Consider the following 26,587-nt stretch of genomic DNA (forward strand, 5'->3'; position numbering starts at 1 on the left):
AATTATCCCTTAAAAGGTTAGTCCTTCTCTCGGACCCAAAATTGTCAGGCACACACCTCTTATCTGACCCAGATATCCAGCTCATCACAGAAGGTAGCCTCTGGAATATCTGAAGTCCCTCATCTCATACAAAATACCAAAGAGCCCTGTACTCTGAGACCCAACATGCTGACTAAGCCCTCATTTAGAACATGAAAGCAGCCGGGCTGGCAGGCAGGTAGACACAGGGACTTGGCTCTGCTGTCAGACCTGAAGGCTTGCTTGCCTGTTGTGTTCCCCAGTGTGAGTCAGCTCTGCTGAATACCAATTACAGTGGAGAAGCTGATGGTAATGAGAGTATGCACCTCTGCCTGCTGAGTGGTTGCTGAAGGGAAGCACAGACTGGATGCTGCAGCCTCCATCCCAAGGTAAACAGTCCTAAGCTCTGATGTTACACAATGTGTTAGACATACTAGTTCAAGCCCTGTATATGCCTGTATATGTGTAAGGTTTTAGGGGCTGCTAGACCCTCAATGCTTTCTGCAGAAGTAACCAACAGGGGGGATATGGGAGTGGGGGGAAAAGGGGATATCAACTTTACCCTCATCTTCCTCCAGCTGCTAGCTGATTCCCAAAATTTTACCTCTACAACTTCATCCCCTTTAGCTGAGAGCCTTGATCCCTTTTCAAATGAAAACAACCCTGGAAGGGCTGTAATACATTAATCTATCATCAATCATTTATACCTTCATGTGAACTAAGGATCTGACACCAGCTTTGCCAGAGAAGAGTTTTCTCCCCAAGACAAACTTCACCGGCTTCACAACTTTGGGGGTTAGAGGATCCAAAAGTCAGACAGAAGTTAGGGCCTATGGAAAACAGAGTGAGCATGGTCTAGTAGAAATGGCACCAGAAAGGAGTTTGAACCTGGGCTCTAATATTTACTATCTGTGTGACCTTGGAAAAGTAATTTCCTTTCTCTTAGGTGAATTCTTCATCTATAAAATTATGATGCTGATCTCTGAGGTACTTTCCAGCTATCCATTCTTTTCTCCTACAAATCAAAAGAAAGTGACTCTGAAAGGATACATCCAAAAGGCCGATCATTTCTCTGCAGGTATTGATGTTGAATCCATCAAATTTCACGTCTGTTCCTAAATGTTTGAATAAAAAGAAGGAAAGTTTCAGAGGCACTTGAGGGCAGGGAAAATCATGTCCCTGGCAGAATGCCACAAAATGCATCAGTCCCGAGTTCTTAGGGTTCTTTGGCAGGAAAAGTAAGCCCATGTGACTGGTTCACTGGCAATCTGCCCTTTAACATTTGTTAAATATCATGGATGTCCTGAAGAGCACCCATATTCCCAGTCTTACTTGACACTCTCTTCCCTCACCCCTATGAGCAGAAGTTAGCACCAAAGACCCATGGTCTCACTTGTTTTCTCCCTGGGTCTTTCTTCCCTGGAAAGGAAGAGCCAATAGAGCTAGACAAAAGGGCAGGAGTGGATGTCTTAAGGACAGAAGGACTTGATCGACTGTCACAAGACCCCCAGATACCCTGGAATAACCAAATGCAGATGCCTTTGCTCTCTCTACCACCTCCACTCCTACTGAGTGACTACAGATATCAGCAGACAGACCAATGTTCTATATACAACCAACCCATCCTCGGCTACTGTGTTTGAGGAACTGCCTTTTACTATTGCAAGGGATCCATTCTTCTAATATATATACATATATGTGTGTGTGTATATATATATATATGTGTGTGTGTGTGTATATATGTATATATACACATATGTATGTTTTATGTGTGTATATACATATATATACATATATATGTATATACACACACACTATATCGCAGTCATACATAAGGGGAAAAGTTCCTCTCCCCCACCAGATTGAACCCTCTCTTGTCACAAAAATAAAACAGTTAAGCAAAAACATCTAATATAAAGACCATATCTAACTATATATATATATGTGTGTATATATATATATATATGTCTATATGTCATTCTTCCCTAGTTGTGCTCTGTCTCTCTACTATGAGAAAGGAAGTATGTCTCATTATCTGCTCCTTGAGACTAGTATTGGTTTTGCAAAACTCAAGAATTCAACTTCCTCTTAGAGATCTTTTCATTTATATAGTTATCATTATGTAGATAGCTCTTTTGGTTATGCTCAAAAGCTTCACTTTTGTTGAATTCAAGGAACTGAAAACAAGTTAACACAAACTTCAAGAATTTAGAGATGACAGGAACCTCAGAAATCATCTAGCTCAATTGCCTTTTTAACTTTGGTGATTTTTGACTATCTACTCCCATAAATTCCCCAAAGCGGGTCTAACTCTACAAGAAATTTTGCAGAACTTTGATGGGTACATGCAACGAAGTGAGGGTTTTCCTTGCGATTTCTTGACATACAGATTACAATGGAGCACACAGGTTATGTAGCAGTTATTCTTTATTCTTGTTCTGTGGCCAGCCACAGCTTCTTTTATGGTCATACATCTCTTGGATGACATTTTTTATGCTGCTTTTTCTGTGAAATTCTTCATCAATAAAATGTTATATTCTACTCATGCTAATCACATGCTTCTCCAGTGTACTTTAGGTGACCCCTCAACTTTAATTTTTCTGAGATGGTGGTATTCCACGACTCTTAGCCATATGGCATTGCAGATACTCAAAGGGACCTGTTATCTCATTGATGTGCACATTCCCTCCAGTGATAGAGATTGCGTCCTATTCATGTTGTGAAATTCTTGTCCACATCCTCCCACGAGTTTGCCACAAGTGGTCTAACCAATATGCTGGAGATTGCCTTCATTTTCTCTTGATATCAAGGAAATCCTAGTGAAACCCATGGGCTATCCACCAGTTATTCCTCTCTCGCACAGCATGAGTGGGCCATCTTCTATTTCAAGAATATATTTCTTTGATAAAATTTCCCACTTTGTAGGTTCTTTTCTGTAGCTCTTCATTTGTTATGTATTACAATCTGTTCAGATCTACCATACACCTCTCTACTGTCCTCTGAGTGGTAAACATTTATAATTTTTAAATATACATAGAACATTATTATGGTTTGCAGCTACATTAGCGGAATATTGTAAGTAACAACATAGGCCTGTGTTTCTGGGTGCATATGTCTATCATATTGTAAGCATAGTGCATGTTTGTCAGACATTGAATAGGAAAAATTGGGGGTCATTAAAGGAACTTTCCAATCTCCCAAAGACAATCCAATCCACTGTCCCTTTCATGTTTAATTCTGGACCCAACTTTTTGTCCATTTGTAGTATATGTCCTAGATATCGTTAGATATACAGGCAGACAGATGGATGGATGGATGGATGGATGGATGGATGGACTCTATACCAAGTCCTGCTCATAATCTGAACAATTATTCTTCATCCACTTTATTTTTCTTGTTTGGATGGTTAGACCAAACTCTTCTGAGTTGTTATGGATCTTTTTTTTTTGAAGTTATATAATTTTCCAAAGGTTTATGCAGCCACAATATCCTCCCAAAACAGGAGCGTCTGGAATACTTCTCACCATCTATAGAAAATCCCTATTCAACAGGGATCTCCTCCATGACCATAAAGAATACCCTTTGGGGATCATATATCTCCTTGTTTTACATGCTGCATCTAATAAGAATGATTAGAGAGTTGTTGAGCAAAGTTATATCTTTTTAAAAATCCTGCAGAATTTTTATGTATGTGTGCAAAACACCTTGTTGGAAAGGAGCCTACCAGGTATCACTTTCCTTTATCAAATCAAATGCTTTTTGACAGTTGAACAATAAACTTGATGGGATTGGGTTTTTCTCTATTTCATTCCAGGAAGACATGTGATGGTAAAGATGTGTTCTACTATGCAATATTACTTTCTAAAGCCTGCTTGTTCCCTATTAATTCCCTCTTCAAGGATTCTCTTGATACACGTGTTTTTTTATTCTCATAAATATTTTCTATAGATGGGAGATAGGCACATAGGATGGTAGTTGTTGATCTCTTATTAACTTTTTACTTGTCATAAAAAGATTCAAGATTTTTGGACCCCTTAGGTATCTTCCCTTCCTTCAGGTACCTCATAAATTGCTCTCTCAATATCCTCACAATTGTGTAACCTTCCAGCATGGATCTCCTCTAGGGACAATTAGTCTAATCCAGTTACTTATAGTATATTTGTTCTCTTTATATGTCATTTCCACCTATTCAATGAGCACTTCAGGAACAGTGAAGTTAGATTCTAAATACTATGGTTCCACTTCCCCTGATAGCCAAAAGATTTGGTTGCAAAAATCATTGCAGATCATTTCCATCCACCTGCTGCTGTTCTCCTTTCATTTTCAACTCTAAATGCCTTCAGGGTGACTATTTAATTGGGTCCCTAACCAAGCTTTCTTTCAATTGATTTCCCACGCAAACTTTCTTTCTGTTTCATGAAGCAATACTGCTCATAATTTCTTCTATCCTTCACCATAAAATATTTCCAACAAATTTGTATTCTAAACCAGTAGTGCCTTTGGCTACCATATCTCTCCACTCTGGCAAGTAAATAAAATGTTTACTAGTGAAGGTATTTTTTTTAAATCTTCATTTTAGTCATCAATTTATATTGGCTAAACTTTTTTTTGAAATTATTGTAATCAGTATCTATATCCTTTCTCCTGTCAATATCTTATTTATTATCAATAACTTTTAAAATAAGTCAGAGTAGTATTCATTACACATCATCCTTTCCTCTTTTTTATTCTTCCTTCTAGCTATGTAGAAATTTTAACCTTTGCTCTAAAGTGGTGGTAGTTTGATTTTTCATGTAACCTGATGATAGCTGATTCAGGAATTCCTCCTACATCAGTAATGAGTCATTTCTTGTCTACTAAAATATATATATTCAGGTTCATTTTTTGTAACGTTATTCAGTATTTACTATTTCCAGAGCCTTTCAATTCTTTTCTCTAAGAAAGTATTTACAATGTATAAGCATGAGACTTTTATAATGTATAAGCATGAGACTTCTGTGTAGTTTACATGTCTCTGGTTTCTCTCAATTTTTATTTCCATATATTCTAAAATATTTTTCATCATCCTTACCTATGCCTACCTTTGTATGAAAGCCAGGAAGTATCAAAGTATATACTGATTAATTTGGTGGGTCATATCAAGTTCTTCTAGGCTCTTTTTTTGTGGGGCAATGAGGGTTAAGTGACTTCCCCAGGGTCACACAGCTAGTAAGTGTCAAGTATCTGAGGCCAAGATTTAAAGTCATGTCCTCCTAAATCCAGAGCTGGTATTTTATCCACTGCATCACCCTATATCAAGTTCTTCTTAGAATTTTTCTAACTTTATCTTCCCCAACAGATGTTGGTACATAAGTCACAATTATTCTCATGGTGGTCTTTTTCCAAGTATTTATTTTGAGCACCATGATATGAGATTGCTGAATATCCCATGAAAATGAAATTTCTTTTTGCATTTGGATTCATTATAAATCCAATTCTGCCAAACTCCTTTATTTGCCTCTCCAAAGAAACATTTAGCTGAAACTTCTGTCTTCTGATTTCACTCATAGCAAAACTGTCTAGATGATACAATTTATTTCCCTGGTAGTTTGACCACTCTTTGAACATCAGACAAGGATCTCACACTTAGAGTGGCAGTAGCTAAATTAAAGTTATAGATGGTCAAAAAACTGTGTTTCTTTTAACCCCCTGCCCACTTTTCTACTATTTTGCCGGTGTCACCACAGAGGTGGAAGGAGGTCACATGAATATGAAAGCCATTTTGTATGTTTCTTTGTTTTACAGATTGCCATGACCATAGAATGCATCCCCAAGTGACTAGGCTGCTGCCGCTGAACCTCTTTGAACTTGTTCTACGACAATATTTGAAGTCTTTCTTACATAGTAGAAGCTGCCATAACTTGGACTTGACTTTACTAACATAGCTTTTCAATAACATGGAGTCAACTCTATAGCATGAAGAGACATCAGAGTAAGACTTTATGGGAGATCTACAGCATCACCAGAAAAATACTGTCATTTAAAAAATCAGTCTGTTCCAAGAACAATCTTAAGGTCATTAAAATCACTAAACAATTTCCCAAAGGCAAACCACCTCTTTCTCATTCTCTTGTTTAATTTCAGGATTAATACATTGACCATTTGTAGCATAATAGACAAGATCTATGGGCTGCCAATCCAACTGCATATAAGAGTCGTGACAAGTCATTTTTTATCCATTTATTTCTTCTTCCATGCATAGATAAGCCAAATTCTTCTGAGTAAATTTGGATATCACTTAAGAGGTGGGTCATGAAGAAATTAGTACAATGCTCTCATCAAATAGGAACATCTAGAGAATCTCACCATCTATAGAAAAATCCCTCTCTTGATTTGAACCCTTTTCCAGAATCCTCCTGTGGCGCATTGGATAAAGTATTGGACCCGGAGTCAGGAAAACCTGAGTTCAAATATTTCCTTAAACATTTATTAGTTGTATAACCTTTGGCAAGTCATCTAACATTCTCAACCTCAGTTTACTCATCTGTAAATGAGGAGTTGGATTGGATGGCTTCTAAGGTCCCTTGATTCCATTATAGTGACAGACACCTTGTGTGAACATCTCTCTGTTTTATACCTCAGTTGTTATTATCAGTGTGACATAGTAGATTATGAGTTTCTCTCAAAGTCAGGGAAACCTAGGTTCATAATTCTGCCTCTGGTACATAGTGGCTATGTTAGCTCTGTCCAGTACTCTGGACAACTCTCCAAGACCATGAATTGCAAAAAAGATGCCAACCTGCATTAAAAAAGGAAATTCCTCACTGGAAGTACCCTGCACCAGTAAAATAAAAAGTCTAGTCCTGATTTCTTTTTTTTTTCAGGGCAATGAGGGTTAAGTGACTTGCCCAGGGTCACACAGCTAGTAAGTGTCAAGTGTCTGAGGCCAGATTTGAACTCAGGTTCTCCTGAATCCAGGGCTAGTGCTTTATCCACTGCACCACCTAGCTGCCCCTGTCTCTATCTCTTAACACAATCATCAGAGCATCATCACAGTAAATTATCTTTGTTTTTACAGTTTTCATAGACTTACATGATTCTGACAGACTGATGGGAGACACTTTCTTGGAATAAGTATCTTCAAAGTGGCATTTTGGTTTGACCACAGCAAATACTTTTTCATAGTGAACAACCTGCACAATAGGATTGTTTTCTCTATACCTTTCAGTCCATTTTGTGACTGTAAAAATGTAGTGTGCTGCAGGATGTCATTTGTGAAAGCCTAACCATCCTCTTCTTGTGATCTCATCAGGGATTCCCTCCGTGGGTTTATGTTATTCTCACCAAGATGGGAGAATAGATACTAGACTCAGTAGTTATTGATAGTCTCTCATTTATGGGGGGGGTTTTGGTACAAATAAGGTCCAAGCTTTTTTTCTGAGCCTTCAGTATCCTCCTGTCTTCCAGAAACCTTGAGAATTAATCCCTCAGAGCTCTCAAAAGTGGCCACTGGCAGTCAGGTCCTCTTCTGTATATACTTGATCTGGCCTACTCAAAATTAGCATGTATTAATCTACACACAATTTTGCACTGGGTTGACAAAGTGTCTGAATATCTCTGTGGCCCAGCATTCTTTTCCTTATACGGTTCTATATACCATTTTTGGACACAATAAATACTTTGCTCATGATTGTCAGGATAGATTAAATTAGCCTGGAAAGCTCCTGATTGAACTGTATAGTATTGTTCTCATGGTGTGGACAATTATCTTCTTCAAACTGAGCAGGTATACTGCCTATCTCCACAACAACACCAACGCTACACCACCTCCTTTTCTCTCCAGTCCTCCCTGACTCACTATCATGCCATCCATTAAGTAGCAACCCTAAGGGGATTGATTGTTGAAGTGACTGATCTGGTCTGAGCTGAGTCAAAGCCCACACACACACACACACACACACTGTCCAAATCTTTAGTCCCCCACCCTCCACTGGTGTAGAGTCTTGCCCCTCCACCTTCCACTGTTGACTTGGGAATGATAATGTCTACAGCACCTCCCTACATCCCTCTTAGATTCATATGATAACCTCTAAAAATCCCAAAAAGCGACTTACGTTTAGAAAAGAAGCCATTCAGAATAGTTTGGAGTTCATTGGCACTGACTTCAGAATGCTAGAAAGGAGAATCCAAAGACTTATCAGGCCTTGAAAGTATTTCAAAATGTCAGATAGAAGTGGAAACTTTACTATAGGATTCAGATGAATTCATTTGTACCATGTTTTAAAGCAACTGAAGTCTTTCAAAAATTAAGTCCTCAGTCACCTCCAGGGTGCTCAAAAAAAACCCGAGCTCATATGGATACACAGGTGATATTGTCATTCAAAACTTTCTGTACTTGATTATGCCCTATTGATTAAACCCCAAAAGAGAGGAAGCAAAGACTTTCAAGGGCTAACCATTTAAAACTAGGAAGCAGAGATTTAGGGTAACAGAACATCCTGTGTAAATCTGGGGTCATGAGGCAAATCTTCTTGAATAATTTCACATTTATAGATCATTTTATAATTTGCAAAGCACAACAATTCTGTGAGTTGGACACATTGCAAGTATTTTTTGTTCCCATCTTACAGTTGAGGAAGCAGACTTTCCTTATGCCATAGATGACCCCTCTGGATTTTGGTAAACCCCTATGGACCCCTTGTCAGAATAATGGTTTGTTGCCTATACTCATAACTGAAGGAAATGCCTAATTTTAGAGGTTAGTGGGGAAAGATGCAATTGTTCCCATTCCAGTTCATGGGCCCCTTGAAACCTATCCAAGAATCCTAAATTAGGAACCCCTGGCTTAGAGAAACATTTTTAAAAGGAAATTTTAAAATGTTTTACATGGGAAACATTGGAACACTAATGCATTGTTGGTGGAGCTGTGAACTGATCCAGCCTTTCTGGAGGGCAATTTGGAATTATGCCCAAAGGGCTATAAAGTTGTGCATACCCTTTGACCCAGCAATACCACTTTTGGGTCTTTTTCCCAAAGGGATCATAAAAAAGGGGAAAGGACCCACATGTACAAAAATATTTATAGCTGCTCTTTTTGTGGTGGCAAGGGATTGGAAATTGAGGGGTTGCCCATCAGTTGGGGAATGGCTGAACAAGATGTGGTATATGAATGCAATGGAATTTTATTGTGCTGTAAGAAATGATGAACAGGAGGAGTTCAGTGAAACCTGGAAGGACTTGCATAAACTGATGATGAGTGAGATTAGCAGAACCAGAAGAACATTATACACAGTATCATCAACATTATGTGTTGATCAACTGTGATAGATTAGATTTGTAATGATTGGAGTGACGCCACCTGCTGGAGAATTACTGTAGGAAAGCTCCAATATGAGGAGGCGTCTGAGGGCAAGCCATGTGGCTTTTTTCTTGGCATCAGGAAGTGATGTTTCCTTCTGGATACTGTCTGTCAAGGCTACCAGCCAATTAGCTTGGAGTTGTGTGTGCTTGTGGATGGGATGTTCCCAGTTTCATAGGAGGCATTGGGTCCTTTTTGTTCCTGACCTTGCCATGGTGGTTCAGATGATAGGGTCTCTTAGAAATAGTTAGATTTTTACCTTTCTCTCTGATCCTAATGCTCTTTTTTTTCTTTGTTTCTTTGTTTCTTTCTTTCTTTTTTTTTGGTGAGGCGATTGGGGTTAAGTGACTTGCCAAGGGTCACACAGTTTGTAAGTGTTAAGTGTCTGAGGCCGGATTTGAACTCAGGTACTCCTGACTCCAGGACCAGCGCTCTATCCACTGCGCCACGTAGCTGCCCCTGATCCTAATGCTCTTTAATAAATACTTAAACACTTAAATACTCTTGCTGAAGCTTATAATTTATTGGTGACCACTCATTAGATTGTAGATACTATAGCTAGAATTTTAGCCCCTTACAGATTCTTCTCACCAATACAACTATACAAGAAAGTTCCAAAGGACTCATGATGGAAAAGGCTCTCCAAATCCAGGGGAAAAAAAAGAACTGTGGAATATGGATGCTGATTGAACCATACTATTTCTTTTATTTTGGGTGCTGTTGTTTTTCTTTTTTGAGGTTTTTCCTTTTTACTCTGATTCTTCTCACATAACATGACTAATACAGAAATGTGTTTGATGTTATTGTGTGTGGATGTATGTATGTATCTATGTATGTATGTATCTATGTATGTGTGTGTATATATATATATATATCCTATATATATATAGGCTATATTCTGTGAGTTGTGAGTATATATATATATATATATATATATATATATATATATATATATATATATATATATATAGACTATATCAGATTACCTGCTGTCTAGGGGAGGGGGGAGGGAGGGGAGGGAGGGAGAAAAATTGGAAATTGAAATCTTATATAAATAAATGTTGAAAACTAGCTCTACATGTAGCTGGGAAATAATAAAATACTTTTATTTTAAAACATAATAAAATGAATGTTTAAAAAATGTTTTACATGATTGGACACATATAGACCATGTTGCATTGCTTACTCTCTCTCGGGGAGGGAAGAAGCAGGGAGGAAAGAATTGAATTTGGATCTCAAAACTTTAAAAAAATTTTTTAAATTGCTATAAGAGGTAGCTAGGTGGTGCAGTGGATAAAGCATTGGCCCTGGATTCAGGAGGACCTGAGTTCAAGTCTGGTCTCAGACACTTGACACTTACCAGCTGTGTGACCCTGGGCAAGTCACTTAACCCTCATTGCCCTGCTAAAACAAAACAAAACAAAAGAAATGAAAGCCAACACATTTATATTTAGGGGCAGCTAGGTGGCACAGTGGATAGAGTACTGGCCCTGGAGTCAGGAGGACCTGAGTTCAAATCCAGCCTCAGACACTTGACACTTACTAACTGTGTGACCCTGGGTAAGTCACTTAACCCCAATTGCCTCACCAAAAAAAAAAAAGGGAAAAAAAATCTTTTTTAAAAAATTGCTTTAACATGTAACTGGTCTGGGGGGAATAAAATATTATATTTAAAATAAAAGGAACCTTAAAATGACTGAAGCAATATAATAGAAAGAACAGAGCACTAGTCTTACTTAGGGTCAGAGGAAGGAGAGACCTGAGTTTCAATTGCCTACAACTCTCACTAGCTTTTCAAACAGGAGCAGCCACTCAATCTCTCTGAGCCTCAGCTTGCTCACCTATAAAAATGGCAATAATGACAACCCGTATGTTTCCTCATAGCACTGTTGTGAACTTCAAATTATAACACAGGGCCCTTTGTAAACCTTAAGGTACTCAAAAACGTCAGCTGGTATTCTTCATCATAAAAGCTATACAGAAGATTAAGTTCCTGGGCCTTTTTCAAGGAATCCGAAGTATTTTCATCTCTCTGCATCACTAAATCTAGAAATATGTGCTGAACCTTTCTGGGGAGCTGGGGCCTGTATTTCTTTCCAGTCCCGAAGCCCCATGGGCATCTTATTCTCCACCCAAGAGTAAAGCTTTTGCTGTATTTATGAGATGGCTTGTAAGTGCTATTCCCAGCTCTGTCTCCAACAGCTTCATGGCCTCCGTGTTGCTGTGACAATCAACACCGAGCACAAGCTGGGAGGGGAGGATCAATGAGAAGATCCTTTCTCTTTCCCATGAAGGATTCGCCAGCCTATACTCGGGTGCCTTGGTGCAGGCTTTAATTCAGGAGGCAGAATGAACATTTTTTTCCTCTGTGTGAAGCATCAGAAACCAAAAGGAAAGAGAGTCGGGCAGCATCTTCAGCATGCTAAACTCAGGGCAAGTTGACTCAGCTCTCTTCACACCTGCACTAGGCTATTCCTTCTTCTTCTGAAGGTTATTGATTGAGAAAGAATTCAGCCACTGAGGCTCTGTAGCCAGAGGCCATGGGACTGACAGGGCCAATTTACAAGAGGAGGAAGGCTTTTGGCAAAACTTGTGTGACTGGAGTTTGCTATTTACGAGAGAGAGAGAGAGAGAGAGAGAGAGAGAGAGAGAGAGAGAGAGAGAGAGAGAGAGAGAGAGCAGTCCCAGGAAGGAGATAAAACATCCCAGAACAACCAAGCCCTGGAGGACCATACAGCAGTATTGGTCTGTCTACTGCTGGGATTATTAAGTGATGAACTCTCTGTGATGAAAAGGACCTGAAGAATAAGGACAGGTTATGTCAGGAGGAGGTACCTTCTTGAGGTGAGCAGGGGCTTGCTTACTCCTTTTTCATCACTGGGAAGCAGGAGCGGGGAGAGAGAGAGGGAAAGAGAGAGAGAGAGAGAGAGAGAGAGAGAGAGAGAGAGAGAGAGAGAGAGAGAGAGAGAGAGAGAGAGAGAGAGAGAATGAGAACCAAGGAAGAAAGGAGAGAGTGGAGATGACTTAAAGAGAAGGCAGCATGGTATAGGGAATAGAGTGCTGGACTTGGAATCAAGGAGGTGTAAGTTCAAATCCCACATGTGACACTTGATAGACATGTGACCTTGGACAAGTCACTTAATGTCCCTGTTTCCTCACCTATAAAATGAAGAGGTTAAAGTAAATGTCCTCAAAGGTCCCTTTTAGCTCTAAAATCTATGATCCTTGAAATTATTCATGGCAGTCTGGAGAGTCATACTCATTCCCACACCCACCACTCACCTCTCCAGCACGCTTCTCAAATAAACTCTTGAACTGGTCTTCTACTTGTTCTCTCTCACTGGGATGTGGCTAAAGGGAAGGACAAATTTAGAGTTAAAATGCTTGCCCATCAACCCAAGGTCAAGGGCAAAGACAATGAATGACTAGTTCCAATTTATGTAAAGTGCTTTGCTAACCTTAAAGCACTAGAGAAACATGAGCAATAATTATGGTTGTTATTGGGGGAGGGCAGAAATCTAGGAGGCAGCTTCTTAGAGAATTCCCATGACTTCAGCACTGAGGACAGGGTAAATTATCTATAGAAAGACTAATCTCAGCCAGCAGAGGGAGATTCCCAAGACAACTTTCTGCTATGATGACTAGGGACCTGTCCAAACAGAGCTGAACACCTAACAAGGCATTGTGGGGAAAATCCCATACTGCCAAGAAAACAACAGTAATAACAGTTCACTTTCATGTAGTGTTGGGGTTTTTTTGTTTGGTTTGGTTTGGCTTGGTTTTTGGCTTTTTTGGTGAGGCAATTGGGGTTAAGTGACTTGCCCAGGGTCACACAGCTAGTAAGTGTCAAGCCTCTGAAGTCGGATTTAAACTCAGGTACTCCTGATTCCAGGGCCGGTGCTTTCTTCACAATCCCCTTATGAGGGTATCAAGTAGAATTTCTAGTGGCTAAAAGTTCCTCCTGAAACCCCAACTCAAAAAATGTGTGGGGATACACAGGTTACCTCCAAGAGATAACTAGGCAAAGAGTGGATTGCCCTCTGAATAACACCTCTGAGTCAATGAATCAATTAGGATCCCTTATAAGGTGTTGAAAGCCTGCCTTAGAGTTAGAAAGACCTAGCTTCAAAACTTTCCCCTGTATCCTACATATGCACAGAAAGAAAAACTATTAGCTATGTGGCCCTGGGCAAGTCACCTATTCTTGGCCTCAGTTTCCTCATCTGTAAAATGAGGGGGCTGCACTTGATGGCCTCCAAGGTCCCCTCTGGCTCTAAGTCCCTGATCTTAAGATCCCCAGGCAAATCACTTAACCTTAAAGAGTCCCCAGACAACTCTCTGAAGACACAAATTGTAGAGAAAGAACTAATCTGCTTTGGTCCCTTATCAGCAGATGCTGATAGGTAACTGAGACAAGCAGGGTTAAGTGACTTGCCCAGGATCAAACAGCCATTAAATGTCAGGGTGAATTTGAACTCAGGTTCTGTTGCATTCTACTGGTACTGCCACTTCCCCACCTCTGTACAAATAGGAAGGCAGGTTATTGCATAGCTGGGTTCTGCCATTCTCCAAGGTATTTTTATTCTAATTAACTTAGAAAAGGTATGGAACAAGATGACAAAACCCCACAGATCCCAAGATTTCTGTGAATGAATAAATGAATGAAAGAGAAAAGGCCACATGTAAAGCATTTACCATGTCCCAGACACTGAAGATAAGCCCTGAAGATACAAAATGGTCCCTGACCTCAAGGACTTTACATTCTAAAAGGGAGAAACAATACATCTGGAGAATGGCAGACAAGGAAGGGTGTTTCAGTCATAGAAAGTATGTGTGTGTGTATGTGTATGTATGTATGCATGTATGTATGTATGTATGTATATATTATATTTGGCTTATGAGTGTCAGGAACCCAGGATCCTGGTGACTAATGCCCGACTAACTTCTACACAGTGACTCCCACAAGAAACATTCACATCTGTGGAAGGATTGAGAGAAACCAGAAGAAGAAGGCACAGGGAGAGGAATACATGCATTTTCCAGTAAGCATACTTGATATTCTTAATCCTAATGGTGAAGACTGGGTGTTACTTGGATTAAAAAGGCAAAGAAAGATTTCATGGAACTTGGATAAGAAAGACACCTTCCAGTGGATAAAGCACTGGTCCTGGATTCAGGAGGACCTGAGTTCAAATCCTGACTCAGACACTTGACACTTACTAGCTATGTGACCCTGGGCAAGTCACTTAACCCTCAATGCCCTGCAAAGAAAGAAATCTGGAAGAAAGGAAAGAAAGAAAGAAAGAAAGAAAGAAAGAAAGAAAGAAAGAAAGAAAGAAAGAAAGAAAGAAAGAAAGAAAGACATCTTCCATGTCTAATCTTTATGAGGAGAGAGAATATTCTACCTCTGACACCCAACCAGCAAAACCAAAACACAGCCTCAGTCATGTGTGGGGTATGACTGCAGCCACAGACATCTCAGTCAGTGTTCTCTCTTTGAAAAGTACCAAGGGATCCTTTAATTTCTGCTTGGGCATGGAGGCAGATAGAACTGGGGCTGTGAAATATTAACTAGTGATGCTATCCTATCAGTCCTGCCTCTCCCCCAACCTCAGAACTCTTATGTCTATCCTTGAAACATCACTACCTATACTCAGGATTGAGCCCAGCTCTTGTGACGTTCCATCCCAGAGGGACAATAACATGAGCTAAGCAGCATGGGCCTCCTCATTACAGTCAAACTATCACCATCCAGGGACCAACACATATAAAAGGGACAGTTAAACCAGCACTGTCCCAAAGCTCCAGATGCCAAACCCTATTCATTGTCTTTAAAATTCTGCTCTTAAATTCAAGAGGCTTTCCCAAACTGTCTCTTCCCAGATGACTCCACTCACCCTAGCATTCACCCCCATAGAATCAAAAACTCATATAATCTCAGAGTAGGGAGGTGTTTCAGAACTCATATACCAAACATACATGCCCAGCAGCTAGGTGGCACAGCAGAATTCTAGACTTGGGGTCAACCAGACCTGAGTTCAAATCCCCTCCTCAGATGCATACTTAGCTGTGTGACTCAGAGCAAGTCACTTAATTTGTATCATCCTCAGTTTTCTCATCTGTAAAATGGGGATAGTAATAGCTTGTGCATCACAGAGTAATTGAGAGAATCACAGAGTAAATGAGATAAGGAAGCATATTACAAAACACTACATAAATGCTATTTATTTACATGTAGCTCTAAAGATACAGATACCACAAAGTCAGTTAGGTGGTGCAATGGATAGAGTGCTGGGCCTGGAGTCAGGAAGACCTGAGTTCAAATCCAGCCTCAGGCACTTACTAGCTCTGTGACCCTGAGAAAGCCATCATTTGCCTCAGTTTCCTCATCTATAAAATGGTCTGGAGAAGGAAACAGCAAAACCACTCCAGTATCTTTGCCAGGAAAACCCCAAATGGGGTCACAGAGTTGGACATGACTGAAACGACTGAACAACAAACCACAAGTCAAGTACAATGTTTACTGATGTCCTGGTGGGTATTCTTTGACTAAGAGGCAGCCTCCATAGAGACTAGAACCTCAGCCTTGGAGTCAAAAAGACTTAGAGACCAACTCACACATAGTGGGTGCTTATCACTCCAGCTGGTGGAAAGGACATCAAATTGTGTTCTACTTCTTGACCCTTCAAAAGACTATGGCTTCATGGCTCCTTCAGGGCCTCTTCTGACTCAGCCAAAGAATGTTCCACATTCTATTAACCTTGATTTTGACCTTCACTGACATCATCCAAGACAGATTCCCCCCAAAATCCATTACCCTTCCCCCAAAAAAATTAGTTTAGAGCAGAAGTTCTGAAACTTTGATTGTGTGTGTGTCCTGTATTTCTGGAAGCTAGATGGTGCAGTGAATAGAATGCTGGGCCTGGAGTCAGAAAGACTTAAGTTCAAATCCTGCCTCAGACCCTTCCTAGCTGTGTGACCCTGGGCAAGTCCCTTAAACCTGTTTGCCTCAATTTCCTCAACTGTAAAAGGAACTAGAATAGGAAATGGCAAACCATTCAAGTATCTTTGCCAAGAAAACACCAAATAGGATCATGAAGAGTCAGGCATGACTGAAATGACTAGACAACAATAACAACAAATTTCTGGAAGTTAGTGATACTTATGAACCCCTTCTCCCAATATATTGTTGTTTACATTTACAATAAAAAGAAATGCTAAATTTAAGTTAGAGGTTAGTGAAAATAAAGTTGTAATTTTCCCATCCAAGTTCACAGAACCCCTGAAATCTATCAATGGACCCCTTAAGGGACCATGAAGCTCATGTTAAGAATCTCTGGTTCAAAATGGATGCTTACCTCATATGGGTTTCCAGCCACCATGTCTCCAATTTCCCTGAAACACAAATCCTCACAGAAACAAAATCAACTTTAAAAGGGCAGGGAGTCTAGCTAAAGAACACTCTTTACTCTAAACTTGGGGAGAAGGGGATGAAGAGAAAAAAGGAATTTCCCTCCTAAGACTTCCCCAACTTCATAAACTAAACCTTAAGTTCCCTTACTGACAGAGAACTTTAACCCTTTCCATGCATCCCCTGAGGTCATTCCCATATTATAGGCAACAAAGATCAAATACCAGTCAGCTTCCTCAAAATGTCTAGGGTGGGGCAGCTAGGTGGCACAGTGGATAAGGCATGGGCCCTGGATTCAGGAGGACCTGAATTCAAATCCAACCTCAGACACCTGACACTTACTAGCTGTGTGACCCTGGGCAAGTCACTTAACCCTCATTGCCTCGACCCCCCCAAAAATGTCTAGGGTGATACTGTCTTTTAATCCCATGGACCACTCTGCCAAGAAAGTCTTTTGGAGGGCTCTATTCTATGGCTAAGAACCCCAGTTATCACCCTTCTTTTTCCCTTGGTACAATTCTTTGCCTAGAAATGTCTGTTACATTAGTGATAACTCTACAAACCCTCATCATATGTTTTGGATGGAGCACAGAAAAGGTGTTTTCTTGTGCCATCTGGAGTGAGATTCTATAGCTTAAGAGCTCCTCCTATTAGATGGAAACTCTTCCTGGCAAGATTGTTGCCCATATTCCTCCTCATTCTGACTTCCAGGCCCCTCACCAAATTTTGCAATACATATGAACTTTCTTCCCCTTGGATTTTCCCATTACTGTCAGGGACACCATTCACTGTTTCCCATGGCCAAAACCTTGGTGTTCTCTGACTCTTCCATCTCCACCCCACCCTTACCCCCATATCCAACTAGTCGTCAAATTCTGTCAATGCAACTTCCATAATGTCTTTCAAATCTATCCCCCTCTTCTCTATTCATTTTTGGTTAGCAGGGCTTCATTACTCCTATCAAGACTTTTATAATAGCCTCCTGTTGTCCTTCTCTCCCCTCTCCCCACTCCCCACTTCTCTGTACTCTAATATCCAGTGGTGCTTCACACCACTTCCAGACTAAATAATTTTCCTTAATAACTCTCATCATCGAAACCCTTCAATGATTCCCTACTATAATACTTACCCCAGTGAAATTCAGATCCCTTTAACCTGGTACACTATGTAGGACCCCTTTTCACCCAATCCCCCACATCCACATGCTGAAGCCCCAGCAATCCATATCCCACCAGAATATCCTTCCAAATAGTGCATTTAAGAACCTTGGACAGAGTCTTTCCATCTACCTTGAAGCTGAATGCTTTTCTCCTCCAGTTAGAATATAAATTCTTTAGAAGCAGGAACTTTATCATTTTATTAGCTCTATTTTCAATGCTTAGCACAGTGTCTGGCACATATTAAGTGCTTAATAGCTGCTCTTCCATTTCATACCACCCTGCCTTTCCAGTTTTATCTCATACACACCCTATTCAATGTGCCTCTGCTCATGTCATCTCATGCTCCTATTCTCATTATCTCTGCCTATTTAAATACTATGCATCTTTAAAACAAAAAGCTCACCTAAAATACATACAGCCTTTCCCAATTCATCTTCTTGGGAGGTCAAATACATTTTGTACCTCTCTTATTAAATCAAGTCACCTTCTTATGTATGCTCCAAGCACTAGGGGAAAACATGGTTCTTGACCTAAAAGAGTTTATGGTCTTGCATTGCAGTTATATATCATAAGTTCCATTAAGAGAGATGCCATGTTTTATTTATCTTTGTACCTCCCCCACTGTCCACCTTAGTCTTCTGTATGTAGAAGGCAATTAATAAATGTTTCTTGACTGAATCAATGAATAAATGGAGGGCAATCACCAGTGTATGGGCCCTTGGGAACTATTATGTCTGTCATTTTATAGATTTGGATTTTCTAGTTATCACTATAGGAGCCCTGTTGGAAAGCTCATTAGGTTGGCAAGTGGACTCTCAGCACCCCAAACAACAATAGGGATCTTCCTCCCAGCCTCTAGTAATTTCTCTGCTGGAAACCTTTATACTAGAGTTTATTAAGCTGGCTCATGGAGGAGCTCATACAGGGACTTAGCTTCCTTCTCTGAGAATATTCTCAGGCAGAACTCTCCATCCTTGAATGGTTCAAAGGTTGAAGGCACCACCAGGTACTCTCCCACGGGAAGGTGGAACCGAGTAGAAACTTCTCGAAGGTTAAAGTATGCTGGGCTTTGAGCAGCAGGCTGATGTCCCAAGAAGAAGTCATGGTTCAGATGTACTTCTGTGTGGTTCTCCAGCTGCACAAATCGGCATTTAGAAAGTCATTTTTCATAGAATCATAGATGTTGAATTGGAAGGGACCTCTGAGACCACCTAATCCACCCCCCCCCTTTCACAGATAAGGAAGGGGAGACCCAGGAAGGTTAAGTAATTTGCCCAAGATCACTCAGATACTCATTATAAAAAGTGGAATTTGAAAAAATTAGTGGGACTTGGAATCTGGGTCTTCCAACTCCAAAGCCAGCCTTTCCACTTTACCATAATGTTTCTCCCTGTTAGAAGATGAGACCAGAAAATCCCATCCTAATGTTATACTTTGGAGTATTCTCATTTTGTTATTTTTTTTATTTTAGCAAGATACTTGTCTCCATGAGTCCTTTAGCTGATGCATACAAGCTATTATTCAGACTTTTAATTTAGTTAGCAATGTAAGTTTAAATCCTTAGCTCCTAAGGAAAAAAAAATCAGAAATAGTCATCTTGTCTTTTATTAACTACCAAACAAACAGATCCCTAATAGAGAGGAGGCCCTCATCTGTTCAGCAAGTGGGTATGCAATTGGATAACCTATTATTGACACCGTTTGGCAAAAAAAAAATAGGTTGAATGACTGATAGTAGAACCTAAAGGTCAGGCACCCTGGGCTCTGACTTTGCCACTGACTCCCTCACTGGTCTCTGGTAAAGTCATTTCCTCTCTATGGGATTCACCTAATTCACCTATTAAATGGTGATGGAGTCAGTAACCTAGCACCTGTTGAAGGAAGTGGAAGGCAGGCATTAAGGAGTGGGGTCATTGTTGAGTCTGTGAAACATACTAATTAAGGATTGCAAGATGCTTTGAAAACACAGATGTCAAATTATTATTACTGTAATTAAGCCTCCTTTTAGCACTTTATCTTCCCAATTAATCATCATTAAGATGATGATGACTATGGGTGATTTGCACCAATATCCTGGGGCTTTTACGTGACCTGGAGCTGAACTGGACAGATGGAATATAGGAGAGGTGCTTTACATTATTGGTCACAGAATCTCCTTTTCCCACCCCACCCCCAAGTCTATCTAAACACAGGAAACTAGAAAGGAAGCCCAAGTCCTAACCCACCCCCATGCCAGGGAAGCATCACAGTACAGTGGAAAGAGGCTAGATTTAGAACCATAGGATCTGGGTCTACATCCCAGTTCTATCACTTGATGCCTATATTATCTTGGGCAAGTCACTTAACCACTATGGCTTCAATTTCTTCACCTGTTAAATTATGGGATTGGATCAAGCTCCCTTCCATTTCTGAGGATCTAATCCTGTGATCCATATAGTGAAGCATTTTCTACAGGGGATCATCCCAGGTCATTCATCCTCTTCTCAAATGCTTAACTTGAGAAAACTTGTGCTCCCTGGTCAAGGCAACCATGACTAAGGCAGCAGTTCTCAGTAATATCAGGGAGTTAAGCAAAGTCATTATAGAAAGATCAGAAAGCAGGAGGCAGGTTGGGCTTAATACACTAGGAGTATGAAAGAGTGGAAGCAGTTCTAACAATGGGGGGCTGAGTGTACATGAAGAGCACTGGTCACAGGCTCAGAAAGGGAAACAAATCTGACAGTGCCAACCTTCCTGTGTTCTATTATTTTCCAAGAACAGCCACAAGATCATAAGACTTAGAATTGAGACCTTAAAGGTCATACAGTTCAATTGCACCATTTATATTGAGGCCTAAATCAATCAATCAGAATTTATTATCTACTGTGCACTCCACTAGCTGGGGAGGGAGTGTACAAATACAAAGAAAGAAACAATCTCTACTTGCAAGAGCTTATATTCCAATGGAGGAGACAAGTAAATATATTAGTATGTATAGGGTATATTTATAAAGGAATAAACATAATGTAGGTAATTTGGGAAGAAGGCTACTGATAGTTACAGGGAATCAGGAAAGGCTTCATGTAGAACATGGAGCTGGGTCATGAAAGGAGAAGACTGTGGAGAGAAGGTAAAGAAGGAGTACATTCCTTGTAAGGGAGACAGCCAATGGAGGTGGAGTACCATATGTGAGGAACAGAGAAAAGGCCATTTTGGCTAGATCACAGAGTGTAGAAAGGGGAGTAATGTCCAATAATGCTAGAAGGAGAGTTTAGGGACAGGTTGTGAAGAGTTTAAAAACTAAACAGAAGAGTTTGTTTGAGGGGGGTTGAGGGGATTGTTCTTTTGCCTAGAGAGACTAGGAAGCCACTAGAGTTCATTAAGAAAGGGAACAATGGGGCAGCTAGGTGGCGCAGTGGATAAAGCACCAGCCCTGGATTCAGGAGGACCTGAGTTCAAATCTGGGCTCAGACACTTGACACTTACTAGCTGCCATTTAACCCTCATTGCCCCGCAAAAAAAAAAAAAAGAAAGAAAGAAAGAAAAGAAAAGAAAGGGAATAACATGGTCAGATCTGTGCTCAAGAAAATCACTTTTGTAGCAGTGCATAGGATAGACTGGAGTTGGGAGACAAATTAGGAGGCAGTTGCAATAATCTAGTTAAGGGGCAATGAGTGGGGCAGCTAGGTGGCACAGTGGACAAAGCACCGACCCTAGATTCAGGAGTACCTGAGTTCAAATCCAGCCTCAGACACTTGACACTTACTAGCTGTGTGACTCTGGGCAAGTCACTTAACCCCCATTGCCCCCCCAAAAAAAGAGGCAATGAGTGCCTAAATTAGAGGTGGCAGCAGAGTGAGTAGTAAATCAGATGTCATGATGTTGTAGAGGGAGAAAAGGTAAGATTTGGTAACTAATTGGACCTGGGGTTGGGAGGAAGGTAGGGAAGAGTGAAGAGTCCAGGAAAGTGCTGAGGTTATAATTCTGGGGGATTGGATGGATGGTGGGACCTTTGACAGAAATAGGAAAGTATAGAAAAGGGGAGCTTTTGCAGGGAAAGATATGTTTGGTTTTGGATGTGTTTGAGGAGTCTCTGGGATATCCATCTACTCCATTCCAAATCAAATATGCTTCCTACCATATTATCCTATTCCTTTTTAACAAAATAATTTTTTCTTGTTGTCTATACTCCCACAGTGGGGTCACATTTGGCTATGGAAAGGGCTCTGGATTTGAAGTATGGAGAAATATGGGTTCAAACCCCAACCATACTCTTGACTAATTTATGACCATAGGCAACTAACTTAACCTATCCCTTGCTCTATAGTTTTCTTGTTTGCAAATTAAAGGGGTTGAAATTGATTGTCTCTTTGGTCCTTTTCACTCTTAAGGATCATGGACTTAGAATTAAAAGGTTCCTTAGAAGTCAGTGAGTCCAACCTTTTTGTTTCACAAATGGAGAAACTGGACCCAGAGAAGTTAAGTGACTTGTCCAAGGTCCCACAAATATTAAAGGGCTGTCTAAATCCTATGATTTGATCACCCCAAACAAAAAGGAAATAAGAACCCAATCTCCATCATTCAGACCACCAAACCCACCACCCATATACAGACCATTTATCTGATCCTTTCACCCCAAATGGGAGCTATCTGGGAAAGCTGCACTATAAATCCATGCTTCATGATGGGTAATGTGCATTTGTAAGATGGGTAAGGGGACTGCCCCAATGTATAGATTAACTTGAGAAAACTTGTGCTTCCTGGGCAAGGCAACCATGACAAAGGCAGCAGTTCTCAGTAATATCAGGGAGTTAAGCAAAGTCATTGTACCCATGACTTTGCACTCCTTCCAACTGAGCTGACCAGCCACTAGGAAGGACCCCACCCACCCACCCAAGGCAGAGGAAGATGGCTGAGCAAATACCCCTTTGGGGAAGTAATTAGCCTTTCTCTCCAGTCAGGAGAATAAAATGCTCGTAAATTGAATTTCTTAGAACAAGTCTGTGTTGAGAACACTAAGGGGAGAAAATGGGGATGGGGTAAAAAAGGAAGTAGAGGAATCTTTAGAAATGGTTGATTGGGGGCAACTAGGTGGCACAGTGGACAGAGCACTGGCCCTGGAATCAGGAGGACCTGAGTTCAAATCCGGCCTCAGACACTTAACACTTACTAGCTGTGTGACCCTGGGCTAGTCACTTAACCCCAATTGCCTCACCAAAAAAAACCCTTTTTTAATGAACATTTTTTTTAAAAAAAGAAAGAAAGAAAAAGAAATGGTTGATTGACTGAAGGAATTAGAAAAAAATTATTTGGAGTTAGAGGATTATAGTGTTATAGCCAGGACCTTCCAAACCATCTCATCCAAGCCCCTCATTTTACAAATAAGGAACCTGGGCCCTAGAGAGTTTAGATAACTTTTTCAATAATTTGTCAGACTTAAAGTTCAACTGCAGGTCCTCTGACTCTAAATCCAGAGCTCTTCCCATGGTACACAGGTCAAAGCTACAATCCTAACAGGTGGTTCTGGAAAGCTCAAATGGTGAAAATGGCAACTGTGCTACTAAGAATGACATTCTCAAAACCAAAACAAAAGACAATGGACTCTGTGAAATTATAATGACCAAGCCTGGCCCCAGAAAAGAAATAAGAAAAGACACCTCCATCCCTTCTTTACAGAGGTGGGAGACCATGGACCTGCAACATTTCAGACCACTTCCAATTTTACTGATGCATTGGTTTTGCTAGGTTTTTTTTATTCTTTGTTATAGGAAACAGATCTTCTCCTAGAGGAGAATATATTATGGAAATGTAGATGATATAAAAATGAAATATATAAATAAAAATTGATTTGAAAGAGTGACATTCAGGGCGGCTAGGTGGCGCAGTGGATAAAGCACCAGCCCTGGAGTCAGCAGGACCTGAGTTCAAATCTGGCCTCAGACACTTGACACTTACTAGCTGTGTGACCCTGGGCAAGTCACTTAACCCCCATTGCCCCGCAAAAAAATAAAATAAAAGAGTGACATTCTTCTTTTCTTGGGCTCATTTGCTTTAATAAGTCAAATCTCAAACTTCATTCTAGAGAAGCAGCATGGCAAAGTAGAAAACACACTTGGATTTGGAGTCAGGGAACCTGAGTACAAATTCTGACTGCTATTTATTACCTGTTGAAATGGAGGCAAGTTTCTTAACTTCTCTAGGCCTCAGTTTCCATACCTGAAAAGTGAGGAGTTTAAACTAGATGACCTTCAAGGTTAGGTGGTGTAGGACAGATCACAGGGCCCAGAGTCAGGAAAACCTGAGTTCAAATTCTACCTCAGATACCTACTAGCTATGTGACCCTGGACAAATCACTTAACCCCATCTGCCTCAGTTTCTTCATCTGTAAAATGAGCTGGAGAAAGAAATGGCAAACCACTCCAGTATCTTTGCCAAGAAAACTCCAAATGGAGTCACAAAGAATCAGTTATGATTAAACCAACTGAACAACAACAACAAAGGCTATGATCCTAGGATGCCAGAGGAGGGGGCGGGTAGACAAAAGGCATGTGCTTTCTCTCAAAAAGCAAATTTTTAAAAGTAGATTTCCTTTTCCTGGAGCAAAGACATCCTTGTGTATCAGATGAATAGGGACTTTGGTTCTCCTATAATTATCTTTGTTCTCATCAGACTAATGGACCCAGAGGGGAATGATGCATCATCACCAAGCCTCTTCATTTGGATGCCTGGCAGGTGGGATGGATGCCAATTGCCAGAATTCTCTTTACCAATTCTCTCTGTCAGTGCCTCAGAGGACTCATAAGCTCAGAGGGTCTGTTTACATGAAATCCAACTTCAGCTAGAAGAAACCACAGCTGCCCCTCTACCCACATGAGCAGCAGGCCACCATATGTTTCTTACCCACGGAAAGGAGATTGCCAACAGCTCACACGTACCTCTTTAGGGATCTGTAAGGCAGAGAGAAATAAAGAGGAAGTGATCCAAGGGTTCAATACATCTTCCCTTAAAAGGCCAGGCCAGCCTCCTGGGCCAAACTCACAGCTAGCTTCTGTCGGGGTACCTTACCTGCCACCCCATCCTACAAAATGCACATTGCAACCTAGACTCAAGGGTGAATAGATGTCAGAGGGCCGGGCTGTAGGATAAGATAGCATTGGTGAAACTGGGAGTTTATAGGGGGATTTCAGGGAGAACTGCAGAAACCAGGTCTGTGTAAATCTGAACAGAGCCCTAACATCCCTTCTTTATGTTATGTTTATTAGAAGGGTAATATTATGAAATCTTCAGGGAGTATTGGGTAAGGTGGGAAGGGGAAGAAGTAGTGGTTTAGAGAAGTCTGACAGCAACTCAGGAAACAGAAGTGTCTTGGCAAGGGATGGAACATTTCTCATATTATTATGCTCCTCGTGAGTAGGAATCATTTCATTCATTGTATTTATATTCTCGGTGCCTATATATGGTACTTGGTACATGGTAAGTGCTTGATAAATACTCGTTGATTGGTTTATTAAGTATTCCCTGCATTGGAAATGTTCTTCTGGTGCCCTTAAAATGTTGGAAAATTCCAGCACTTTGTGTGAATCCCTTGCAGTAAACTTATGGGACAATATAGATGAGAGTTGCAGAGAGAGCCAATAAACATTTACTAAATACCTACTATGTACCAGGCATTGTACTAAGAGCACAATACAAATAAAAGGAAAAGACAGCCCCTGTTCTCAAGGAGCTCAACTCTAAAGGGAAAGACAACATGCAAATAACAATGTACAAAAAAGTTATATACAGGATAAATTGAAAATAATCAACAGGGGGAAAGCATTAGAATTAAGGAGGATCAGAAAAGCTTCCTGTAAAAGGTACAGTTTTAGTTGGGGCTCAAAAGAAGTCAGGAAAGCCAAGAGAAAGAGACGAAGGTGGAGAGAATTCCATGCATGGCAGGGCAATGGACCAGTGAAAATGCCAGGAGTCAGCACAGGATGGATGGGCTTAGATGAATTATGATCTGCATAGCTGGAGGAAACTCCCAAATCAAGGTGCTCACAGATGCATTGGCACATTTGGGAAAGATCAGCTACAACACTGTCCCAGGCTCTCCCCCATGCCCGTGACCTTAAGCCTCTTCTCCCATAGCAAACTGTGGACACAACACCCAGAAACTTCTCCATGAGCTCCTACCCTTTTCCCCAAAGAGTTAGCTCAGCAGGGGTGATAAAGAGGGTAAGGGAGAAGCTTTCTAAATGGAGAGCAGGTCTCCTCCACAGAGATCCCAGGAAGACTCATGAAAGTCCATTGGAATCACCTGCCCCTCATCTCCTTCCTGCCTCCCAGACTGCTCAGGGCAATCAGAGCTTGTTGCTAATGTAGAAAATAGTGGTTTCCATATGCTACATGGCCATCTGCTCACAGCTTAAAACAATTACAGGGAGCTGATCAGCTGGAATAAGTCTCTTGGGGGTCTGGGGGGAGTCCCATCATTTTTTCAACAAATATTCATTAAGCACACTGCAAGACACTAGGTAGTGAGACACATAAAGATCTGTCCTCAAAGAGCTGACAATCTAATAGACTCTAGGAAAAAAAAACCTCAGGCTCTCATGTGTGAGAAACTCTTCCCTGTTTCCTTTCATTTGCTTTTGGCCAAGTTAAGCAATATGATAAGTACAAAGGATAAACAGAAGGAAGA

General features: G+C 40.7%; 1 protein-coding gene across 1 annotated transcript in view; it reads right to left on the reverse strand.

The window, feature by feature from the left end:
• CAPN8 (calpain 8) overlaps window positions 1-26,587 on the reverse strand; it is a 114,543-nt gene that overhangs the window by 11,317 nt on the left and 76,639 nt on the right. Inside the window, exons 11-16 of the mRNA XM_044005092.1 lie at window positions 24,840-24,851; window positions 18,850-19,061; window positions 16,714-16,750; window positions 12,638-12,706; window positions 8,112-8,169; window positions 1,069-1,133 (exon numbers count right to left, since the gene is read on the reverse strand). Of these exons, the coding sequence (XP_043861027.1) occupies window positions 1,069-1,133; window positions 8,112-8,169; window positions 12,638-12,706; window positions 16,714-16,750; window positions 18,850-19,061; window positions 24,840-24,851 (453 nt within the window). The remainder of the gene's footprint in view (window positions 1-1,068; window positions 1,134-8,111; window positions 8,170-12,637; window positions 12,707-16,713; window positions 16,751-18,849; window positions 19,062-24,839; window positions 24,852-26,587) is intronic.

The sequence above is a fragment of the Dromiciops gliroides genome, chromosome 4, assembly GCF_019393635.1.
Source record: "Dromiciops gliroides isolate mDroGli1 chromosome 4, mDroGli1.pri, whole genome shotgun sequence".
Taxonomy (NCBI): domain Eukaryota; kingdom Metazoa; phylum Chordata; class Mammalia; order Microbiotheria; family Microbiotheriidae; genus Dromiciops; species Dromiciops gliroides.